The sequence below is a fragment of the Chaetodon trifascialis genome, chromosome 2 (genome assembly GCF_039877785.1).
Source record: "Chaetodon trifascialis isolate fChaTrf1 chromosome 2, fChaTrf1.hap1, whole genome shotgun sequence".
Taxonomy (NCBI): domain Eukaryota; kingdom Metazoa; phylum Chordata; class Actinopteri; order Chaetodontiformes; family Chaetodontidae; genus Chaetodon; species Chaetodon trifascialis.
The window spans coordinates 22,417,110-22,431,336 of record NC_092057.1 but is presented as its reverse complement, the minus strand read 5'-3'; the positions used below and the strand labels follow the sequence as shown (position 1 = coordinate 22,431,336).

The following is a 14,227-nucleotide window of genomic DNA, read 5'->3' as shown; positions in this document are numbered from 1 at the left end:
ACCGATCATTATTTGATGTTATTAACATTTCATTGATTAGTCCTCTTCCGATGTGAAGCCCATGAAGATAAGCTGAAGTTAACATATTTAAATTTGTTTTGTTGTCTGTATTGTGTGTGTATTTATTGAATTGAATTGAATTGAATTGAACTGACCAGCAGTCAGAAACTCAAAGGTGTTGAATTAGAGAAAACTAGGAAAACCAGCAATTCCAGTTTTCAGATTTTTGAATTTGGTACCAGTGAATTTTTGGCATTTTTGCTTAAACAATTCATCAACTATAAATATTGTCACCATTTAATTTTCTGTCAATCGACTAATCAATCAACTGATGAGTTTTGCTCTAGAGTAGTTTATGAGCTTGAGGACATTTCCATGTACATTGGAGTCAAGAGGGACCAAACAGCTCTTTTTTTGCCCGAGGAGGTTTATGCGCCACAGCAGGGGGACGGTCAGATCAATTTCAAATACTCAGTTTCTTTCTGCACCAAAAGCAAACTCACCCAACCTGCAGTTGTTGACCTGGACGGAGACCCAACAGAAGATAAAGACATCACATACACTGCATGAAACCTTTAATTGTGCAGGATTGTTTGAAATGCACAGTTTTCTATTGAGTTAATGTCCAACTGCTGCCCCTCATTTTAAGGACGCTAATTTTGATCCTGTTATGAACCTGATACTAGAATGGTAAATGGGAGGCCTATTCAGAGGCAGCAGCATATCTGTTACATTCCCATAATCTAGAATAACTACAACAATCCTCCTTCAGCTGGAAGAGATGCTCATTTGCATTACATTCCTGTTTAAGTTTAATAAATGTTTTATGTGGTGCATTTCAGGAGACCTTAAATTTCTCAGTCAGTGATGGCGTATTAGATAGTATCATCTGCATAAAGGTGAATTACAAAATTATGTAAAGATATTTGAAACCTTACATAAGGTGCATTTACATTTGTGCTTAAAGTAGAAAATCTCAAAATTTAGCAAAAAAAAGTTTGTACACTTTTTCTTTTTTATGCAGACATTTCAAAGAACAGATTTGAAGTGTTTTGATTTTTTTTTTAAAGAAGTCAAGAAAAATAAAATATTAGGTGTGTTACAATGGTGTCTATTGACTTTTTCGTTTCGGCTTTTTCTCCTATAGTGGAATAATAATAATTCTATTGTATGAGATCACAGAATACAAATACATTTTATTTCAGTCACTGTTTATGAATCAAAAAATGTCAGAAGAAATATGTTTTGGTTTTCTCTTTTCAAAACTGCTGTACTCGTTATGTAATGACTTATCTCCAGTAGATTAACACATAGCTGTTATTTATGTCACAATTTTAATATGGAGACTTGCATGCATAGTCTACTTTGTGCCACAGCTAACTTGAGTGTCTGCCATTTGTGCCTGGAGAGTGTTGACCATGCGGGGACCGTACGGGGCTGTTCATTCCCTTGTCAGAGAGTGCTTGAGGTGTGTGCTCCAATGACCTCAGGGTCACATACCAGGCAAAGGGGCTATGAAGTCATGCTGACCATGTAGATGTTTAAATCAAAGCACTGGCAATCAGTGGTGGCCAGTCGGAGGGAGAAGGAGGGAGAAGATGGGGGGAAGGAGAGCTCGTTCTTAAGCCATGGTCAGATGGGAGAGCGAGGTGGTGGGTGTGTGCAAAGACTTGAAATATGTTCAAGAGACAAGTGTGTTATCTTTTCTCCTCGCCACTGGCCATCCAGTACCTCCCCTCGCGGTGTGTCGTCAGCAGTTTATCTCAGGCCCTGGCTGGAGCTGCACGGGAAAATGGGAGGAAATCTGATCCATATGGTGGCACTATAAAGCTCACCGCTGATTTGCAGGCTTCATCAAAACCTGGTCAAGGCTTCATCACTACTCATGACTGGCATCCTCCTCTCACACCTGGTCACTGAGCTCTGAACTTCTTACTCTCTCCTCAGCAGCACCAGTTCTGCCTGACCTCAGGGCTTCCTCCGAATCTTCAAAGCTGCTTCTTCATACAGAGGTAAGGAGTGGAAGGATTTAATTTAGACATCAAGATATGGACAATAAAGTTATAAAATGATGATTAGAAGATGATTAGCTACAGTGATTTTTCATGTTTTGCATATGGATATATGAAGCCAGATTAATAATTAATGATGCACTGCATGTATCTTTTCTTTTCTCATGTTGCCTCAGACATGAAGATACTGGGCCAGGTTGCTTTCTTGTTTTTGCTTGGAGGAATCTGTTGTCAGAACAACCGTAATGCTAAAGCTAGTGGCAAGTCCACCAAGAAGTCTGGTGGGACCCAAGCAGTTGATGCACGCCAGTCTCCCCCTGCGGCTGATGCGACTCCTGGAAGTGCTGGAAGCACTAGAGGTGCTGGAGGCACAGCTGAAGCAGCGCGGGAAGGTGCTGCAGGAGCTCGAGCAGCTGGACAACAGACAGACGATATGAGGCTCCACTTCCTCAAGAACACCCAAGTTACATGTAATGATGGAACAGCAGCAGGGTGAGATGTTCTTATATTGTCTCCCACGTGTTCTCCTGAAACTCTTTGAAGGAACTTAAATCGTACAGTTGCCGTCACTTGCTGTTTGCTGATTCACAGAGCAACACAAACCATCGCTGTGTCCATTCATGGGTGCTTTATCTTCATCATCTCCTCATTCCTGTTTATTTGTGGTTCTCCAGGTTTTACCTAAAGGAGTCCAGAGGAAGCCGTCGATGGCTGTTATTTCTGGAAGGTGAGTATTTAAAAAGCCAACTGTTTAATTTGGTCCCCAAGGGTCAGCTTGTTTTGGCGAGACGCCCCCATTGGAATTTTGATGGGGATGTCATCTCATCCCGTCATCTTCTGTTTTTTGCCTTTTTTGGTTGCTGCCTGTCAATCTAACAGACTTCGGATGGGGGAAATTTATGTGGATTGTCCTCCAGCTTGACTTATGTGTGTTTTCTGAAAGCACAGAAGAGGTGTGCATCGCATTTCCCAAACACAACACCTTGTTGAAGTGACAGGATTTCTAAGTGCATTATTTGAGCGTAGAGCCTAAAACACTGGTCATACTGTTGGTGAATTTGGAGGAGAAACCACTTTCCAGACAAGCCTGAAAGTCAATCAACAAATCAGGTGCTGACAGTAAATCAAAGCAATCGTTGGTCTTTTTTGTATGTCTCTGAGTGAATATATAGCCTCATTACCAGACTAGGCTACAGGTACATGCCTTTCCCTCTGCATTCCTCACAGGCCTCTGTGACCAGCTAACAAGGGTCTCCCTGATGTGCATGTCTAATTTTAGTCTCCATTATTTTTAGGTGGCTGGTGCTGCCACAGCAAAGAGACCTGTGATTCCAGGTACCAAAATATACCCCGACTAATGAGCTCATCAGGGTGGCCCCAGACAAAAAGAGGTAGGTCATCCGGCCATGTTTTAAAATGCACGCCATACATCCGAGCACGTTACTTGTTTAACGTCATCCTTAGTAAGACAAAGGGACATCTGTCTGATCTCTGATTGCTGGATTTACAGGAACTGGAATACTGTCTTCTCAAGCGGAGGAAAACCCACACTGGCATAATGCAAACATTATGTAAGTACTTGTCTATCCTTACTGTGTGTGTTATTGTGGCTACTGGAAGTGTCACACTAAATCTGTGATGTTATGGCTTGCTTATTAAAACAGAAGGAAATCTGTTTTTGGTTTTGCCAGTTGTTTTTTTTTTTTTAAACTTGAAGCTGCATTAATTAATTTTTTTGGCCACTCAGAACATATAATGCTTCACTATGTCCACCAGTAAGATGCTCAGTCTGCTCTGGAGGTTGATGAAAAGGTGAGAGTGAACCAAAACAGTAAAGTTGCAGGCTGTTAAACCAAAACAATGAGAGTAAAGGTGCTAAAATGCTGCACAAGACTGAGAGGACCTGTGGGTTCATCGTTTTGACTGTCCTAGTTATCATTGCATGTGGTCACTTAATCCAGTGTTAATATGAAAATATTGATTAGGGCGAGAAAACCTTTTAAGGAAAATACACAATGTTCCTCAATTAAATGCACCTTTGCTCATTTCATTTCACTTCATTCACACCTCTGGGGTTTTTTCTGCTTCAGCCTTTTTTAGTCCGGTATGACCGGCAGCTAACACAGGTCTGCCAATTTCTGACGTATGACTGAAGAGGCAAGCTGCAGCCTGGGTTGATTTCCATTGTCTTGATGGCCTCAAGCTTTAGCCTAATAAATGTGACTGTGTCCTCTTCTGCAGCTTTATCCCATACTGTTCAAGTGATGTATGGAGTGGCACTGGGCCTGCCCCAACCCCACCTCCAAGGCCACGGCAAGGCAGAGAAAAAGAGAGAGATAGAAATGCAAATGCAAGTGAGTTTCCTCCGATCATGCATGATTTTCTTATTTAGGTCCCTCATAAGAATGACAGATCTGTGCCTCCCTTGTTTGTCGGAAAACATGATTGATCCAGCTTTCTGTTCAGCTCGGTGCTCCCAATCATTTGATGTGTGCATTTGTTATTAGCTGAATACACCTTCATGGGATCCCTGATCATTCGCGAGGTCATCAAAGACCTCATCCCCAAAGGAATCAAGCAGGCCAAGGTTGTCATGCTGTCTGGCACAAGGTGAGTTTGTTTTATCACACATGCTGTGATGCTGACCACAGCTTTTGGACAAGAGCCTGCATCCTTCCATCTGGATCATGTCCATGGCTAACATCAAACAGGAGAAGCCCTATTTTAGGTGCATCCTCTTGCCAACAATTAAGATGTTTACAGTCAACTGTGAACAATGACATAATGTCTATTAAAGTGCCTTGCCCTGTAATGGTGAACATTCCTCCCAGGTTAGCAACATAGTTATTGGGACACCCCCCACGCTCTAAAACAGGATCCACTGACTGAATGCAAAGCTGCTAAATTTTGACTTCCCTGCTATTAGCTGGCATACACTGCCATTTTGATTCCCCTGACAAAAATGGCGCCAAACAATGTATTAATTTTCTTGGCTCCCCTGCAGCGCTGGCGGAACAGGTGTTTTGCTGAATATTGAGAGGGTGGCCAGTCAGCTGGAGCAGCTCGGTGCAGAGGCTCAGGTCCGAGGCCTTGTGGACTCTGGGTGGTTTCTAGAGAGTAAGCAGCAGAGGTCACCTAACTGCCCTGAGACGATTTCCTGCTCACCTGAAGATGCTATTAAGATAGGACTCAGGTAAAATCATGCGCTCTTCAGTCAGCCTAAACAGCCTTGAAAAGAAGTCCTTTTTGCTATACAGTGCTGTTATATGTGACTTTATTGTGTGATCTGACTGACTGACTGACTGACTGACTGACTGACCAATAGGTTTGTGTGTACTGACAGTCTGTGTTGTTCTCTCAGGCTGTGGAATGGGGTTGTACCTGATAGATGTCGGCAGCTCTACAAGAAAGGAGAGGAGTGGCAGTGCTTCTTTGGCCACAAACTCTACTCTACCTTGACCTGTGAGTGCTGACCGCTGCTGAAGTCCATCATGATATTTGATTAGCATGCTATATATTTGACCTAAGCTTTTCAAAAGTAATGGTGCAGTAGAAGATGTTCAAGTTTAACTTACTCAGAGGCTGAAAAGTCAATGGACTCCAATGTTGATGATTTGATTTTCATGCTTTTACTTCAGCAGAGAGAGTACGTGGTCTATGATCAGAAACCCACAGGAAAAAAAAACAACAACAGAAAAACTGTCTGATGGACAGTCCAAGGCAGTTTTTCCTCAATTGCTGGACAGCAGATATTTTGTAAATCTGACAACCTTGACGACCTGGCCCTTGGAAAAAAAAAAAAAAACTAATTCCACATCTAAACTTAAAGTCATTGTGTATGTTTGGACACTTTCTGAATTTGATAGTAGCATCAAAACAGACACTGTAGACAGCAACACACATTCAACTTATGCAACTCAACCAGCTGTAAACACTGACACACTGTGTTATCACCTTATGAAGCTGATATAAGGAGGGGGGGCACAGGAAGTAGAGCGGTTGCCTGCCAATCAGGAGGTCGGTGGTTCGATCCCTGGCTTTGGCAGTCCACATGCCAAAGTATCCTTGGGCAAGATACTGAACCTTAAAATTGCCCCCGATGCTGTGCCATCGGCATGAGAATTCATATGTACGTCGCTTTAGATAAAAGTGTCTGCGAATGACTATATGGCAAACTTGTAAGCAAACAGTTGTCTATTAACACAACCAGCAGACACAGAGCAACATTAGTATTCATTTGGAGTCATGAATGCTCACATATCTGGCTCTTAGCAGCTAAAAGCTCCAACATGTTCGCCAGCTGATCACTAGCTTGTCTGTTGCTTGGTGCTGGGTGTGTAGTGTACAACACGCATTTATCAGAGCTTTCACACAAACAATGCTGATGAGAGCAGTGAGATTTAACCAAAACAGTTGACTTGCAGGCAGTAAAACCAAAACAATGAGCTGAAACAAGCTATAAATCTCAGTAGAGCTGAAGGGAACCTCAATAGGGTGACAATTCTCTGTAGCCTAGTCACTATGAGCGTCCCATTTCTCTTTTCACGTAGTCGTCTGACCCATTGCTAATATAAATGTATGGATTTGAGCATATTTAACACTGAACTTTCTGTTGTCCCTGTAGCCCCTCTGTTTGTTGTGCAGTGGCTGTTTGATGAGGAGCAGCTGAGAGTGGAGAACATCTACATGGGAGGACAGAGTCTGTCCGAGGAGCAGTGGCAGTACATACAGAACCTGGGCATGGAGCTCAAGAACTCACTGACAGATGTCACGTAAGTTTCCAAAAACCTGTGTGGAAAAGTAAAATATAAGGATAACACTAATCTAATGGCACCAGGTGATTAAAAAAAGGTGGACCAAAACTTAGAAATAATGTCACTCCTCTGTGTGTGTTTTTCAGGGCTGTGTTTGCTCCATCTTGCCTCTCCCACACAGTGATCACCAAAAGGTGAGAATGGATATTTGACTCAGGAGGTGGTAACACTTTTATGCCTTCCATCTCTCATTTTATTCTCACCTCTACCAGTAGTATCTCTACTGAGTGAGCTCATGCTGCTGTTTTTGTTCAGCTGTTCATCATTCTATATTCTTCGTGTCAACAAATACCAAGTCACACTCCCAAACCCCTTGGTACCCCTTGCGTACTCTCATCATTTTGCTGCACAGATGGGCATTGATGGGTCAGTGCAGTCTCAGCTAGGTTTACAGAGTCAGGCTAAATTAGGTATATTTATTGACGGTGATGATTCTTTATGAGGGGAGCTGAAGGTCCAAGGTCATTGGTATGTCATTTTGTAGTGTTACACTTGCTGCACCATGATAATCTACCAAACATGGCCAAAGCAAATTGCAAAGCATGCAATCAGACCATGACATCGCTCATTACACTATCCTGATCCTCAGTAACTTACCCCATAACTCAACCTACTTCTCTGCTTTGCCTTAGGTTGTTTCTAATCCCTAACTTCTCTGTCTTGCTGTTCTAGTAACTGGATGAGTTTCCAGGTTAGAGGCACCTCTCTGCCACGGGCCCTGCAATGCTGGGACAGGAGTCTTGAGGCTATCCGCAACAACAGAACCCCTGCCAAAGGTTGTCCTTTCCACCTGGTGGACACCTGCCAGTGGCCCCAGTGCAACCCCACCTGCCCAGCCTTGGTGGACCAGGCCACCCAGCAGGAGCTCACCCTGCTCCAGATGCTTGTAGCCATGGGGCTTGACCTCCAAAGGTTGGGCCTTGATCCCCAGGGAGACGCTGATTCTCTGGCCAGCATGGTCAGCAACGGCGGTTAAGTGTAAAAGTGGATAGCAGCTGAAGAGGTAGCCATGCAAAGGCTCAGTAGAGGAAAAATGTGTTGAAATTTTAATGTGACCATAGAAATAGTACAGAAATCTGGTTACTTGTGCTGCTCAGCATTCCAATATGCTTCATGTGTCTGTTAAATTGGGGTCTTGAGTGGAGGGTATGTCATTGTGTCTGAGTGGTTCAGTTGTCCCTCTACTGGACACCAAAGGAAAGAGCTTTGGGTCTAAACCAAAGGTGGTTGAATTGCTTTGAATTTTAGCAGATGGCCAGACATACTGTCCCAACTATAACACACTTTCATTCTGATCATTCTGAAAAGTAAACTTCAGAGGACGGTAGTAGAGTTTGAAACTTTTAATAGAGGCTCCTGGAAAATGTTGGAGGTACAAACATGTTGCTTGGACAGGACTCATAAGAAGAAACATTTGCACACCATACAGTGTACTTATTAGCTTCTGAATTAGCTTTAAATAAAGTTTATTTATACTCTTATACCTAACAGTCATACTTTGTGATCACAGTTGATGTACCAGATTTTCACTCTTCTGTTTCTGAATATTCTTTGACATAATAAGATACTGCTCAGAACCCAAAACTGATCTCACACCAACTCAATATTTTGCACACTCAGTTTCAAAGAGCAAAGATGCAAAGATTGTGTGTGATTGTGCCTTTTTAGTATGTAGCTCCTGAAGCTATATATATATATATATATATATATATATATATATATAGAAGAAGAAGAAGATTTGTTGTGCATGTAAAAGAAAAGTGTGATTAGTGATATTTTTGTGTGTATGCCAGCAGGACACTATTTGACATGTGAAGTCTGCAATAAAAGGAAAAATACTCAACAAAAAGAATAAACAACACTGTGGTTATTCACCCCTCAGCTGTCAGAATAATCTATATCATGATAAACATGGACATAATACAGACTATATATTGCAATCTTTCATTGTTCATCCTTCATACTTCTTTCACAGTGTCATGCTAGTTTTGCAAAACATTTACGTTACTGTGATTGAATGTTTTATTTTCATCTAGGTACTGAAATTACTGTGTCGACCGATATGGATTTGACAAGTGTTATACCTGCTAAAAATCATTATCAGACTTAGCTGGTGCTCATTTTGAAACTGGGAATAAAGATACCTATTGGCACTGACAACATGAACTCTACTACTGTGGTTCATCCAGTTCTGTGTATTCATTATCTTGACATCTTTAGCATATTTTTTGTGTGAGAAGGTTCAATGAGAATATGTATGAGGCATTGCTCAATAGAAATACATTTTTAGAAGTAGACTGCGCAAATCCTGCGGGGAAGCATCACGCCCCTGAAGCCTGCTAGCAAATCTGAGAGAGGCAGAAATGACAGGACAGTGGAAATGTGACAAGCAATACTGAAAACAATATTGTATGTAATGTGATACATCAACAATTCTTGTCATTCAGTAAACTATGTACATTGCCCTGTTTATGAAAACTGAAACTATGTAATTATGAAATTATTCTTCCTCATCACTAGATGGCGCTGCTTTAAATTTGACAAATTTTTATTTCTTTAAAAAAAATTTTTAACTAAATATCCTACACAGTGACACTTTTGTACAAAATTAAGTTATTTATAATTTGTCTACTGGGAGAGATGAAGACAGGCTCTAATTGTATTAGAATATACGTATATAAAACATTTCATATTCAATCAAAGTACCGAGGTCATATGACCCTTTGCAAACAAATTTAAGCCACATTACTAAAACGTTATTAATCATGCAAATATTGTCCGAGTCGCTTTACATTGACACAGCATAGGCTCAGTTCATGATCAGAGACACAAATTTCGTGGTGCTGTGGATCATCTTAACTCCAGAGCGTCTTGGATTTTTTCCCATATTGCATTGCAATTTTTTTCTACTTCCTCTTTCCGCCATATTGCAGAACCGGTAAGTTGTCTTTCTACACTGTCACCTTCAATCTTTCAAGTATCTAAAGCATCTGAACAATAAATGTTCCATTTATGTGGTCATCGTGAAGTGAACGTGCATAATAATCATTTGGGATGATTATCGTTTCGATTGGGGAAACGAGTTTGACACATTTCGGCTACAAATTTCACTCGCTAGCCCCTCTGTCCGGCCCTCCGAATCAGTGCGTTCAAAGCGCCTTGACAACTGTTAGCTTTCGCGACCATATCAGTGTCTTTTCAGTTTTAACAAATTAAACCATAAGCTGTGAGGTAATGTCCATGTGTAACACATTAAATACGCCGTCGACCAAACGTTGACCATTGCCTCTGCTAATGTTACGAGATAGTTTGCTAATATAGTAGGAACGGCTAGGTAGCTAGCTTTTCTGTGTGCTCAAGGAGGACCATGCTTTTGTGGGAATCGCAGCGTCTCACGTTTTAAGTTCAACTCTAGGAAAAGCAACGTTACCTGCAGAGAGTATAATTCAGCTGATATCGGAAAATTATTTCCTCGCCACAGCTTGGTAATGTTAGCCAAGTTGCTAATGCCATAGAATAAGTCGTGTATTAATGGGAGCTAGCCGTGACGTGCTAACTGGACAGACATGGTGAATCTCTTGAACGTCAATTTCCGTTTTAAAGGCAATTCATGCGCAATTTAGTGTCCATGACACTATCCTAAAGAAAACCGGATTTGAAGGTCTTCAGATAAATCAAGGGTTTCATTTGGTGACGTGAAAACAGGCCAGTCTCCTCTCTATAGTCTGTAAAGCACTGACAGTAATAAACTGGTTTGGTACTGAGTGGTATAAGAAACCAGGTACAGCTTAGTTTCTTTTAGTTTATGCTTCCATATATCATCCGAAACGCGTAATATCTGTCTTCTGTGTCTGCAGGCATCATGGTGCGCATGAACGTTCTCGCGGATGCTCTGAAAAGCATCAACAATGCTGAGAAGCGTGGGAAACGCCAGGTCCTCATCAGGCCCTGCTCCAAGGTTATTGTGCGCTTCCTAACCGTCATGATGAAGCACGGTGAGTGGCTCGCAGTTCTCTTGTTTTATTGAGTGAGTGGCGTACTTGTATTATGAAACATAATGCTGCTAATTTGGCCTTGCATTAGTGGTGGTGCTTTGGTCTCCACCATATATGTGCTGTCTGGAGCCAAAGGAAGAAGATTAAATTGACAAAAGAGTGTACTTTGTAGAAATGTGGTCAGCATCGAGCTGAAGAGGTTATTTTTGTTCTTGTAATGGCTGTTCAGGTTGGTGTCTCAATCAGATCAAATCTGAAACACCAAGTTCATCAGATTGAAAGACTAATAGTTTGAAATTTTTTAATTAACATGTTTTTTGTCATTTGTACCCCCAGGTTACATTGGTGAGTTTGAGATCATTGATGACCACAGAGCAGGAAAAATTGTCGTCAATCTCACAGGCAGGCTGAACAAGGTAATGTCTTGGTAGTTGAGCAAGCTCTGCAGTTACCACTATACCACTGCTTGCAAGGCAGTTTCAGATAAATGTTAACTATATGTTTGAGCTCGCTTTGTTTACATTCGGGTGAACATGAATGACACAAATTGAGTTTTCCCTCAAGTCCAAATGCCTCCAGACATTATTGCAACTGCTTTTATTAAACGGGGTAGTTTAAATCGTTGAATGGGGTAGACACATGGCAGTCTGATGATATTTTACATAAGTTATTGCTCTGCAACAGCCTGTAACTGAGCTGAAGGGAATACTAAATCTAATGTAGATGGTCTGTCTTTATGTTTAGCTTTTGTTCCTGCTTGCTGCCTTATATGTGAACCCTGAGTTAAAATCAGTGGGTATTTTTTTTTATCTTTCAGTGTGGTGTGATCAGTCCACGTTTTGATCTCCAACTCAAGGACCTGGAGAAGTGGCAGAACAACCTGCTGCCCTCAAGACAGTTTGGGTGAGAATCACATATGCCAACTTTTGGGTGATAGTGGTGTAGTGTTAATAGTTTGATTATTCCTTCTAAAAACAAAGACATAGGTATTATCAGGATTTATTTTTATCAGACATGACTGGAGCAATTTAAATATCTGGGACTTGAACAGATTATTCCAGTTTAAAAAAAAAAAAAAAAGTTAATTACTGGACAACAGAATCTCCTGTCTTTTGTGACTCCTGTCCATCATGAAGTTCATTCAGAGAACTGAAGCGATCCAAAGATGGTGTTAATGATCATTTTCAATATTAGGGCTGTGTGATATGACCATATATGTCATGGGACAATTATAAATGGTCTGTCATTTCATCTTCTGCTCTATCATTTATTTTGTTATCTCAGATCACACTGTATGTCAGAAAAGTCTGACACGGACTAGAAAACTGTTTCACAACAGGCTGAAACATCACCAACAACCTTTATGAGAGACTTTGAGGCTACAATGTAAAATGTGATAACATATCTGCCTTTCCATGTGGTCATTTTCTATAAGCTTTATTCATTGAATGGACAGAAAATGTGCTATAATGTGATATGTATACTTATATGATGTGAAAGTACCTATATTGGAGTATATTTTGTTCATTTCACACAGCCCTATTCAGAATCCCAGTATTCTGTATATTTCAAACAACTTGTGATGCAACAAAACTGAAGTGCTTTAAGCATCGGACTCTTTTCTACAGTGGTTAATGGTGTCATGGAACAAAGATGTTGCTAATTCATTGATCAGTGGTTGTCTGATGTTGTCGCTGAGTGACAGTAGGTGATAGTAAGAGGCTGGAAGAAGGTATGAATTGGGAATGGCCATATTATTGACTGTGCATAGTTGTTGTAACCTTGTATGCTAGCAGCTAGCTCTGTTGTTCTGAGTAGAATTGGTGTGGAGAGAAGGACTGGTTTTAATGCGTTACTAACATCACTTTATTGCAAAGAGACTAAAATTCAAACTGGCGCACTAAATTGGTTGGATATTGTTTGTTAATAAATTGTGGACTTGTCCAAAGAATGAGCAGAATAGAATGCTGATGGTGGGCGATTGATATGACTTATTTGTACCTATTCACTAACATTGATGTGGACTCATGCGCTTCTCAGAGGATGTAACAGACAACAGGGAGTGGCATGTCAGGCAATGTTCAGACTGCAGATTTAAGATACTGTCCACACGGTTTATTGGGAGGCTGTCAAGTTGGATTTGTGAGTCCAGACATCACCAGCATGGGTTGTTGTGGTTATGATGTAGCCGTTGGTAATTGGGTACGCTGGTGACATGGCTTTTGAACATGGATGCATGAAAAATGGAGATTCCATTATCTCACCCTCCATACAATCACGCTGTCAAGTGGCGTTGCTGAACTCCTGTGTCTCAGCAGACAAACTCAGGAGATTTGTTCATTCACTCAGTCGCCTGTTCTTTGTCATTGTGTGGTGACTGGTTTGATGAATACTGCCTATCTTGCCGCACACCAGTTTGTTTTATTGCTTTTGATTTGTCTGGTTGTCTGGTCCCACCATGCTCAAAGAGCTTTTCCATCAGATGAGCACACATTTATTCAACCTGCCTGGATTTGTTTTCACTGTTCTTTATCCGTCAAGCTGGATATGACAGTTGTACTTGCAGTCTAAGTTGCATTAAACACGATCAAACTTGGAGAGCGTACTTCTGTCTTTTCTCTACAGTTGAAGTTGTTTTCATACAGTGTATAAACTAAGTGTGAAATGGAGGTCAGATTAGGTTTTCTAAGCAGTTACTTCATAAAGCATACAATCCGAAATGTCTTTAAATGTATTTCTGCTGCTGTTCTGCTTTTTATTCTTATCTCTGGTACTTGCAGTGTGTGATGTATGGTAACATGCTGACTTTTGTTTCCACAGATACATTGTGCTGACCACCTCAGCTGGCATCATGGACCACGAAGAGGCCAGACGGAAACACACAGGAGGCAAAATCCTTGGATTCTTTTTCTAAAATGTAAAGAACTGCAAATAAAAAACCAACCAGGGGAAAGCTGGTAGTCTTGCTGTGACTGATTTCATAGAACGAGGTCTCTGTGGAGAGATTGCTTTTTAAAAGATGGCAGCTTTCGCCAGAGGTTCAATAGAGTAGTCCTTGGGATAAGACAAGGTCACCAGGGTGCTGGTATTTTTTGGTTGTCTGATAAGAACACAACTCACAACAGCACGATTCTGTCCTTTAAAACATGCCACAGAAATACATGGCTGCATGTCATCGAAAACAAAAGTAACTTAATTATGACTGGCAGAACGTGTAGGCTGACGAAGGAACATGGTAAAAACTAGAACCTGCAGTTTTCTTCAATTTACTATTGCTGTGCAACATTTTGATCAATCACATGTTCAGGCGCTATTAAATGTAACATATACGCATTTTAAACATATAATCGCTATACATCTATGTACAAGGGGACCAAACTTGACAAGCCACTGGCTGAAAGCCAAG

General features: G+C 41.1%; 2 protein-coding genes across 2 annotated transcripts; both read left to right on the top strand.

Moving 5' to 3' along the window:
- The first annotated feature begins 2,402 nt into the window (after positions 1–2,402).
- notum2 (notum pectinacetylesterase 2) lies at positions 2,403–7,802 on the top strand. Its single transcript, XM_070986006.1, has 11 exons — positions 2,403–2,504; positions 2,687–2,739; positions 3,308–3,403; positions 3,523–3,583; positions 4,254–4,330; positions 4,520–4,622; positions 5,017–5,205; positions 5,374–5,474; positions 6,637–6,784; positions 6,913–6,960; positions 7,499–7,802. Exons 1-11 carry the CDS (start codon positions 2,446–2,448, stop codon positions 7,800–7,802), a joined length of 1,239 nt encoding a protein of 412 aa, XP_070842107.1. The 5' UTR covers positions 2,403–2,445.
- Positions 7,803–9,738: 1,936 nt separating this feature from the next.
- rps15a (ribosomal protein S15a) lies at positions 9,739–13,774 on the top strand. The gene is made up of 5 exons (XM_070983060.1): positions 9,739–9,764; positions 10,684–10,821; positions 11,158–11,237; positions 11,639–11,724; positions 13,642–13,774. Exons 2-5 carry the CDS (start codon positions 10,689–10,691, stop codon positions 13,733–13,735), a joined length of 393 nt encoding a protein of 130 aa, XP_070839161.1. The 5' UTR covers positions 9,739–9,764; positions 10,684–10,688; the 3' UTR covers positions 13,736–13,774.
- The last annotated feature ends 453 nt before the right edge of the window (positions 13,775–14,227 follow it).

What these genes read in the sequence shown, in the direction of transcription:
- notum2 (XM_070986006.1), top strand. Translation starts at nt 2,446, where the DNA reads ATGAGGCTCCACTTCCTCAAGAACACCCAAGTTACATGTAATGATGGA. An exon ending in GTGGCCCCAGACAAAAAGAG is followed by an intron (nt 3,404 to 3,522) that starts GTAGGTCATCCG and finishes CTGGATTTACAG; the next exon opens with GAACTGGAATACTGTCTTCT. An exon ending in ACCTCCAAGGCCACGGCAAG is followed by an intron (nt 4,331 to 4,519) that starts GCAGAGAAAAAG and finishes ATTTGTTATTAG; the next exon opens with CTGAATACACCTTCATGGGA.
- rps15a (XM_070983060.1), top strand. Translation starts at nt 10,689, where the DNA reads ATGGTGCGCATGAACGTTCTCGCGGATGCTCTGAAAAGCATCAACAAT. An exon ending in AACCGTCATGATGAAGCACG is followed by an intron (nt 10,822 to 11,157) that starts GTGAGTGGCTCG and finishes TTGTACCCCCAG; the next exon opens with GTTACATTGGTGAGTTTGAG. An exon ending in CTGCCCTCAAGACAGTTTGG is followed by an intron (nt 11,725 to 13,641) that starts GTGAGAATCACA and finishes TTGTTTCCACAG; the next exon opens with ATACATTGTGCTGACCACCT.